General features: G+C 52.0%; 1 protein-coding gene across 1 annotated transcript in view; it reads left to right on the forward strand.

Moving 5' to 3' along the window:
* Positions 1-8,356, forward strand: part of LRRC36 (leucine rich repeat containing 36) — a 49,419-nt gene extending 41,063 nt beyond the window's left edge. Inside the window, exons 10-13 of the mRNA XM_004704838.2 lie at positions 1,293-1,438; positions 2,536-2,659; positions 5,477-5,591; positions 7,993-8,356. Coding sequence (XP_004704895.1) covers positions 1,293-1,438; positions 2,536-2,659; positions 5,477-5,591; positions 7,993-8,218 — 611 coding nt within the window. The 3' untranslated portion in view covers positions 8,219-8,356. The remainder of the gene's footprint in view (positions 1-1,292; positions 1,439-2,535; positions 2,660-5,476; positions 5,592-7,992) is intronic.
* Positions 8,357-9,911: the final 1,555 nt, after the last annotated feature.

A 9,911-nucleotide genomic window follows, 5' to 3' on the forward strand; every position in this document is an offset into this window, starting at 1 on the left:
ATGTACATGCCTTTATTTAGACCTTTATAAATGCCCTTTGCCTCCTAGCTCTTTCCTCTATTTCCTTTTACTTTCCTCTTGTCCCACTGTCATGCTCAGTCTTCATTTGGGTTTCAGTAATTCCTTTCGGTTACATTATCCTTGATCATGCCCTACCAGGCCTCCTACACCCTCCTCACCACTGATTTGGATCACTTGTTGTGAGGAACTGTCTTGAAAGGGTCGCGGCATGAGGAAGGTTGAGAACCACTGGTTTAGAGTAAACCAGCCTCTAACAACTGCAGGGTTCATAGGCGCAGCTGTACAGCGATGACATATAAAGACTATAATAAAGTCATAGAGAATGGAAGGGGTAGGTAGGGGAGAAGATAAAATAAAGGAGTCAGGCACATTTCATGGTAGCATGCTCCCCGCAGCCCCTCTAGGTGGTCCACGTGGAGGTGCGAGAAGAGAGAGGGAGTCTTTACTGTCTTGTGGCACTAGTAGCCATCAGTCACGCATATTCAGGAGTTACATATGTCACCAGGTGGGTGGTAATCACAGTAAAGTCCCTGAGCTCACAAGTGAGGAAACCTAATGCCTGCACGGGGGGAAGGTAGGAGGGGGCATGGGTGCCTCCGAGGAAGGAAATAATCAGGGAATGTCTGCTTCTACAGGGAGACAGAATCAACCCTGTGCTCCCTTTAAGCAGCATCGCTGTCGGGAGAATCTGTGGGAATGATGTGTAAAGCAGGATAACGTGCTTAGACTTTAGCTGTAATTTACCCGAGTGGTGTCCTTCCTACCGTGGAATATTAGCTTTCCAGATTCCCTCTGTTATAAGTTAGGGAATATAGACCTGGCCATATTCCCTCAGTGTTAGTGTCCCGCACCACAGGCAGGGTAGAACTGGCCTGTGAGTTTCAGAGACGGTAGTAACACTCTGGGAGCAGAAAGCCCGGTCTTTCCCCGGGAGCAGCTGGTGGTGTCGCACTGCTGGCCTGGCAGTGATTAGCAGCCCAACGCATAACCACCCTGCCACCAGGGCCCCCAAAGGGACACCCGGGAGAAGAGACCCTGGCCCAGCTATGTCCCCTTGACCCTTGGCTCTCATTTGGTAGACAAGTCTGTCGGTGCCACTCGGGGAGGCGGGATATCATTTGTTATCTGTTATAAAACACCTCGCGCAGCCATGAACGAGGTGTCTCACACAAAGGAGATGGTGATGCCGCTCTAGGCCCATAGTGATTCTCTGGGATTCTACGTGGTCACTTAGTAGGTTGACCTGGGTGCTGCCCCTGGATTTTTGGCAGGTCCTGCCCGAGACTTGCTTCTGAGCTTGGTCGTCCCTGCTCCTTCTCAGCAATGGTGTCACACGAGTCCCGAGGATACTTCGAAAGCCCTCCGCAGGAGGGAGATTGATCTGAAGGAAGCCGGGCAACTGATCCCTAACGACATGGTAGGCTCTGTTCCCATGCTGCCTTGAGGAGAATACGGGAGAGAATCCGCCCCCAGGGCCCCTGAGGATCAGTACCACTCTCAGCACCTAGGCGTTCCTGAGCTAGGACCTGCAGAAGGCAGGCTGGCCACATCAGGGACACCGAACCTTTTGGGACTGGGTCTATTTGGAATTTTCTGCAGGGATATCTCCCAAGCCCAACCCCTAACCCAAAACTACTCTGAAGAAAGACTTGAAATAGGAAAGAAAAGAAAAGGAAAAATACCCCTTGAGTTTAAAAAAAAAAGTTCAAGATCGTGTTTTCGAAGGTTTCGAGTTGTCTCCGATGAAAGAAGGTAGGTTTCTCTGGAACGTTCACTCCTCCCGTCTGACAGAGCTGAGAATCCTGAGCCAGGACTCATTTCTAGAGCACCAGGCTCTGGCTCCAGCTCCTCAGAAGGGACGCATGTCCCCACACCGGTTTTCCCTTTCCTTAACACGAAAAACCAAACTAGCTGCCATCGAGTCAATGCTGACTCCTAGCACACCCCTGCGGGATTGAGAGAGCCCTGGTGGGGTAGTGGTTACGAATTGGGCTGTGGTCTGCACGGTTGGCAGTTCAAAACCACTAGCAGGGAGAAAGACTGGGCTTTCTACTCGGATAAACAGTTAAGTCTTGTAAACCCATGGGGGAGGAGGGGGCTCAATTTGACTCATGGGAGGAGGGGGCTCACTGTGAGTCAGCATTGACTGGGGGAGGAGGGGGCTCACTGTGAGTCAGCATTGACTCAGGGGAGGAGGGGGCTCACTGTGAGTCAGCATTGACTCAATGGTTTGGTTTTTATTGGCCTAAAAGGATTTTCAGACAGCTAGCTTAGTTCTAGAAACTTTAGGGACGTGACTCAGAATGCTGGCCACTCGTTCTACGAGGCTAACTTATAGGGACGAGGGGACCGCATCATGGGCCACCGTGTTGGCTGCCCTGGAGCTGCGTTTGCCAATCAGCTCTCAGATTTGACGGAGGCAGAGGGGTGCTGAGGCCTGTTCAGCAAATCGGCCCGGGTTTCTCTCCATCCTCGGGATTGCAGATCCTTTGCCTTTTGTGTTCTGGTCTACAGGAAAGTTTGAAGCAAAAACTGGTCAGAGTGCTGGAGGAAAACCAGGTCTTGTCAGAAAAAATCCAGCAGCTGGAGGAAGGTGCTGCCACCTCGATGTTGGGTGGGCCCCAGTCCCACAGTTTCGGTAAGTTCCGGGAAGCCACGTGCGGCGCCTCCCGAGACAACTGTCTGGCTGCAGATGGTCCGTTTAATGCGCTGCATCCCTTAAGCACCCATAACCAAGAAAAGACAGCTTCCTTGGGCTTCCTCGGGGCGCTTAAATGTGAGCAGTCCTCTGGCCTGAGAGTTGTGTGGCTGAGCGAGTTACCAGCTGAAGGTCTACACCGAGGGGAGGCAGGGGCCACTGTTCGTGTTGGCCTTATTTTTCAGATGGACACCGCTCTCTCCTGTTATAACAATAGAGCGAGCGCTTTATAGAATTTGTTGTCAGTTTCCCTCAGTGGGTACTGACTCCGGGCCGCCTCAGGCGTGCAGAGACTAGGACAAGGCTCCTGATCTCCAGACCTGTTTTCCAAAAGATCCCTTTGGGTGGGTTTGACCCCTTCACCCTTTCCTCGCTTACCCACTTGGGCTGCCCAGAGACTTGCAAAAGATGTGTAAGGAAATATCATTCCACCATGCAGTCAAATGCAGAGCCTGGTGGCCCTGTCAGGTCAGTGGTTCAAACCCACCAGCCACCCTTTGGCAAAAAGATGAGGCTGTCTGCTCCCTTGAAGATTTATAGCCTCAGACTGGATGACCGGCAGGTTAGTTTTGGATTTTGGCTTTGTTTTTAGGTGGATGTGGTGATGCCGTCTAACAATCATTAATTAGCATTTTAGAACATTTTCTTCCCCCTTACCTCCATTCATATGCTGGTCATTCAAAGGTTACATTTGTGTCCTGATTTTTAAAAATAATTTGCACACTATAAAAGGCACACATTTTTAAACGTTGACAAACGTAGCACTGCTGTGATTCCATCCAAATCAACAAACAGAAGTAGAAAATGTTTAGAAAAGCATGACGGAAACATATGTACAAATGTACTTGATACAATGGGTGTATGGATTGTTATAAGAGCTGTAAGAGCCCCCAATAAAATGACTTTAAAAAAAAAAAAGAAAGGAACTTTGCTCAAGAAACATTAAAAAATAATCAACATACAGGACATTTCGAACACTTAAGAAAGCTCTTTGCAATCAGGTCCCCCACCCACCGCAGGCGATCTCTGATCTCATTATACCCTCGAGTTCTTCATTTAAAAGTATGGAGGTTTCCTATAATAGCGTGTAAGTGCACGAAGAGATCGCATTGATCTAGCTCCTTCTCTCTTCAGTTGTTTTGATGTTTGCTGTCCTAAAGCTGCCATGATTTAGAGCATCAGGCTTGTAATAGTTTACAAGGTAATGATACGATTCAAGAGAATTTCTAAACATTCAAAACGAAAAACCTGAAATGGAACAGAAGGTTCTAGATGAAATGCCTCTCTAGGATCATCTTGTCTTCCTTCTGATGGAGAGAAGAGTCCTGATATTTATAATACCATATCCAGCTCTCCCGTTAATACCCAGACACATAAATCTGTGTACACTGCAGACTCTTCTCCTAGGAGACCCTCCCAGGAGCAGAATTCCCGAATTCACTGCCACCGAGTCGATTCCAACTCACAGCGACCCCAAAGGACAGGGTAGACGTGCTCCAGTAGGGTTCCGAGGCGAAATCTGCACAGGAGTAGAAAGCCTCCTCTTTCTCTCTCGGAGCAGCTGGTGGTTTTGAACTAACCCACGGATACCCCCGGGGCTCCTCAGCCCTCAAGAAAGGCAGTGCCCACTTACGCTCACACCACCAATGTATTCGAATGACCTTTCGCTCCACTCCTGCCAACGCTGGCTAGCTGTAGAAAGGGGGGGGGGGGGGAGTGGGGGAAGAGAAAATGCCATTGTGATCCGTGAAAACAGGACCCATTGAAGCCTTGATTTGGACTGCTTTGTTATGCGCCTGCTTTAGGCCAGTGTTCTACACAAAGTTGGCGCGCTCAGCCTGGAGCCCAGCATCCCCAAACAAACACTGGGGTCCTTTGGATTTGTCTGACCGACTTGATTTGAAGTCAGGGCTGTGATTCCAGAGTGGCCCTCCGCCTCATCGATACCCACCAGCTTGAAAAACCCAGGCGCCAGGTCTCCACTCACCCACTCTGTTGGTGCTGTCTATGAGGAGCCTGCCCCGGCCAGCCATGAGGCCCCGGACAGCAGTTCAGCTTCAGCTTCGTGGTGCAGCAACACCCGAAGCCCTGCTTCCCACCTTGAAAACCTGACTACTCCAAGCCTGGCCCACAGCTCAGCAGCGAGACCTGATGTGCAGAAGGTTGAGCCTCGCCTCAGAACCATGGCATGAGAAGCTATTTTTAATAGACTCCTCAGGGCATTAGTGAGCACATTAACTAATGTGAGAGAAGCCCTGTTTGAGGAGACTGGCTTCCTCAGAACCCCAGTCCCTGTGATTCCCCCCACCCCCAATTTACTATGGCCGATAGGAGTGCCCTGGCACCCTCTCTACGGGCATTCATTGGGTTCTCACGTGTCTGGCACAAGGCTCGGTGTTTCCACATCACACACGGCGCGGGAGGATGAAGCAAGACCTACTATTGTTGACTGCCAGAGCTCAGGGGGAGAGCTGACCCACAGACTCTTCTTAACAGGTCTATGGGGGCAGGGCTGTCAGCTGGAGTGCACGTCAGGAAAACAAGCTCTGGGGGGTGGGAGGCAATAGGAAGTGGCATCTATTCATCCCGGATAGGCAGAATGCTGCTTGCCAGCCCCCACCCCCGCCCTGGGTCTGCTGCCTCCAAGGGAGGGAGTGGGGAAAGGCTTGTGCGGCAGAGCCCATGGCTTTAAGATGTCACCCCAGCACCGGGCTCTGCTTGCATCACGCTCACCCCTGGCTCCCGTGCTCCTTGCAGATGATCTTCTGCGCAAAAACCAGCAACTGAGCCTGCAGGTGGCTTGCCTGAGCCAGGAGCTGGCCCAACTGCGAAAGCTGGAGGAGACGGTGGCCCTTCTCCACGAAAGTCAGAGGTAGGAGTTTCTCGAGATGGCTCTGAACGCAGGCGTTGACTTTCATTTTGCTCCATTGTTTTGCTTGGCAAGTCGTTATCTACGCCCTTGGCCAACTCGCTGTACTCTGTTTGTAAACCTCCCGTATCTAGGGTATCTGGCTCAGTGACCAGAGAACCGCTTTCCTCCATGCGCCAGGAACTAGATGCCTTTGCTAGTTTGACAGATTCCCTCTGGGTCCCACCAGGACCTTTCCTTGGTCATGTACGTATCTCTAGAACCAACCCCCAGCTCCTCTGAGAAAAACATCTGCCTGCTATTATCAAAGAGACGTCGAGGGTTCTAAGTCCAGTCACCAGGAGCATCAGCCAGGTCAAAGAGCGGCACCTTCAGGAAGGCGTCTAGGAACCACGTCAGAAGAGATGAGGACGACCGGTGCGCTTGGAGAAGGCTGTGGCGTTTTGATCTTTACCAGGACTTTGAGTGAAGTTCAGATAGCAGACCCTCATCCCTAAACCTTCAGCTGCAAAATTCACATCCTGACTTGCACTGAGAGAGCTTCCTATTCAGAAGCCTAGACCCAAGTCCAGTCTCTGTGGCTTTTTAAAGCATTTTTATGATCATATTTCAAGCATTATACAGAAGTGGGGAGGCCAGCAAACAGCCATGGTTCTCAGACTTGGGTGGGCACAGAATCACCTGCAGGGCATGTTGGGATATGCAGACTTGCTGGGTCCCTACTTCGAGTTGCTGAGTTGGCAGGTCTGGGCTAGGAATGAAGAATTTGCATGGCTACAATGTTTCACCTATTAAAAACAGGCAGTCCCCCGATAACAAATGAGCTCCGTTCCTAAGTGTGTCTGTATCCTGAATTTGTATGCAAAGTTGTAAAGATTGTTTCTGACATTAGTTACACAAGGTTACATATAATGTACCCTTCTATGCATAGGAGACAGCAGAGACCATAGAGAAACACTTCCGGGCCCACTAAGGCATGCTTAAACTCATGAAACAGTAATGATGTCATGAAACAGCAATGATGATGTTTCGATGCGGGTCACCAAGTAGTGCCGCCATTGCACGTACCTCAACATTTTGATGAAACAGACTTGATGGGGGCTGGGACCACAGGCGTATGTGCACTTGGACTTGGCCCAAAGGGACATTCAAATGTATGTAGCTCTTCAGGAGAATGCACAGTCAATTGACCGAATTGTGACTTTAAATCACTCCTCTGTGGTGTCAAACCATCAGCTCCTCCGGGCCGCAGGCGCGTCTGCTTCCATCTGCTTTTGCTTCTGAAGGAATTTATAAGAATCCATTGCGATTTCATCTTGTCTGCTAATGAAAAGTCAAGTCTCCACAGTCAGGTCAATTCAGACAAGTCTACACTGCTTTCTTCCTCTCTCCCCCTCCATCCTTTCCTTGCCTCCCATCAGCCTTCTGTTGCGTGTCTGCATCTGTGTGTGTGTGTGTGTCTTACATAGTCCACCGAACGTTGTTTCAACATATCTTGGAACTCAATGGGATATACTTCTCCTTTTTGATAGCTGCCTAGTACTCAATTGTATAGATGGTACCCCCCCCAAAAAAAAGGCAACTCAATGCCATTGAGTCACTTCCGACTCACGGTGACCCTGGAGGACATCACCCTATGGGTAATGTTTGACACGTGGCGCAAAGTGGTGCCTGCTTGTTGTTATGAACAAAAACGCTTGTGAGGTCCGTACAATGGTTCATAATGACAGGGCAGAGTAGAACTGCCCCTGTGGGTTTCCAGGACTGTCACTCTTTACTGGAGTAGAAAGTGTCATCTTTCTCCCATGGAGTGGCTGGTGGTTTCGAATCGCCAACCTTGCAGTTAGCCACCCAACTCATACCCCATCCACCGTCGGGGTCCTTGGAGAGGGTACCAGCTTCTTTCATCAGACCGCTATTGAAGGACATTTGCGGTATCAGTATTTCACGATGACAGATAGGACTGAACTGGTGTGTGTTCCTTTTGCTAGGGTGTGGGTGGCTTTGGGCGTCAGGCAGTATACCGAGTCTGGCATACAGTCATGACCAACATGGAGAGTAGATGTCCCCGCTAAGGTTTGGGGTGGGAAACTGGAGGGCCTGGTCAGGGGCCAGCCACCTCGCACTTGCCCTCACCTCATCGTCAAAAGTGCTTGGCAAGACCAGAACGAGCACTGAAAAATGACAGCCGTTACTGCCGTGTCCGTTTGGAACAAAAGCAGACAGGACTGTCATGGCGAAAGACACGTAGGCCTGCTTTTAAAGTGACCGCCTCGTGATTTGGGCCGTTCTTCCTGTAGGAGCGGTTGCTTCATTTCACGCTGGTCTTCAGCAAGCAGCTCGGGCGGGGCCAGCTTCTTCCCTCCTCTGCTGCCGCCCTGACTGCCCTTTTCCCGGTGTGCAGGTCCCTGGTGGTAACCAATGAGTACCTGCTGCAGCAGCTGAATAAGGAGCACAAGAGTTATTCTGGGAAGGCGCTCCTGCCTCCGGAGAAGAGCCACCATCTGGGGAGATCGTCGCCCTTTGGGAAAAGCACCTTGTCTTCCTCCTCGCCAGTGGCACACGACACGGGTCAGTACCTCATCCAGAGTGTCTCCGAAGCCATCCCAGAGCCCAGCTTGTGGAGCTGACCCTGGCTGACCTCTGCAGAGCTGACCCTGACCGGCGGCTGCCCTCTGCCACGGAGGGCGTCAGCACCCTTGCCCCAGCCAGGGTGGGTCTCGCCCACAAAAGATGCAGAAAAACACACATTCTGGTTTTACACTGGACTGGGTCTCTTTCGTTCTTTCTCTCTTGTGCCCCCCCCAACTCCCCCTCCCATCCAGTTCTGCTTCCCCTCTGCCCACAGAAGCAGCTGGCACTGGATGTTGGCATGAGTTCCCACAGAAACATTTGGCTGAAAATGGCGAGCCAAAAAGGGGAAAAACAAAACCCCCAGGGCCTTTTGTATCTCCAGAGTCCTGCGTAGTCAAGGTTACAAAGAAAGCATCCGTGACGGTGTCTGTGTGTTGGAAGGATAATGTGAAGGAGGCCAGGCCACTCCCTCGTCAAGCAGGTTCAGAGTCTGGGGTCTGCCAACAATGCAGTCTGGGAGAAAAGCAAAATGCTGGGCGGGTCAGTGATGGAGCACAAAGCTGGTAATAGGTACCAAACAGCGCTGGACAAGCCAAAGGCCTGAGAGGAAACAGAGTCGCTTGGGGGAGGGGGAAGAGGGGTACCTGGAGAGCGAGTCCCTGAGGACTTGTTTGGGTGGAAGCTGGCAGGATGAGTGGATGGTAGCAGGCTGGGAGTGGGGGCGGGGGGAGGCAGGGGGGCAAGGCTACAGAGGAGGGTCTGAGAGGGGTCGTGGTGTGGCCAGGGGGTGAGACAGATGCCTAATCTGGCCTGGCCTACCCGTAACAGGGCTGTGGAGGAGGGCAGAGCAGGGGAGACGCGGGGGGCAGAACGCCCAGGAGAGAGATGGGAAGTGAGCAGGGAGGACAGGCCGAGAGAACACTCTTTGGCAGGCTCACCAGGACTTGGTGGCGAGAAGGGACCTGGATGGGCGACAGTGCGTTAAGAGAAGGCGCGTACTCAGCTAGTGGAGTGAGAGCCTGGTCTCTGAACTGGGGGAAGAGAGGACTGTCAACTAGCAATCATGCTACCCTGTCATTTCACTCAGTCCTGCAAGCACTGCTTGGGGCTGGGGGGCGGGGCGGGTACAGGGGGTATGACGAACTGGGAAGACAAGAGTTGAACAGAATGCACATAATCAGGATCATGGGGTAAAGACTAAAATAAGGCAATGTGGAAGGTGACAGGCCTGAGATTAAGGAACAGGGATGGGGAGGGGGGCGGGGCTCACCGAGGCCCTGAGCTGGGCAGGGGACTGAGGGGCGGAGAGGCAGCCAGCAGGAGGCGGGGCTTCGGGAAGAGTTTTTCCCGGGAAGGCAGCGGGCAGCAGCATTGTGTTTGGGAAGGTCCCTCTGTCACAAGAGGGGCTGGGGGCAGCGAGGGTAGGGGTGGGGGACCAGGGCAAAGAGGAGTGGGAGGAGCCGGACAGGAGACGGGTGCGGCCCGTGCCGCCCCCGGTGTGCTCAGCGTCCATTGCACGTGTATAGTTAGGGGCTGTCAAGTCACAGAGAGAGGAACGCTGTCCCGAGGGCTTTCTAAGCTGTCCACGTCATAGGAGCAGGTCCCCAGGCTCAAGCCCCCAATTCTTCTTTTCGCTAGCGGCTGTGAGTTTCCCCACTGAGGTTCCCCTCCCCCCCAACCCACTCTTAGGTTTCAGACACTAGGTCACTTTCTTTTCATCCCGATAGGCATTTTAAATACAGATGGGGA

The sequence above is a fragment of the Echinops telfairi genome, unplaced genomic scaffold, assembly GCF_000313985.2.
Source record: "Echinops telfairi isolate 266 unplaced genomic scaffold, ASM31398v2 ScPeMD7_2291;HRSCAF=2852, whole genome shotgun sequence".
NCBI classification, from domain to species: Eukaryota; Metazoa; Chordata; class Mammalia; order Afrosoricida; family Tenrecidae; genus Echinops; species Echinops telfairi.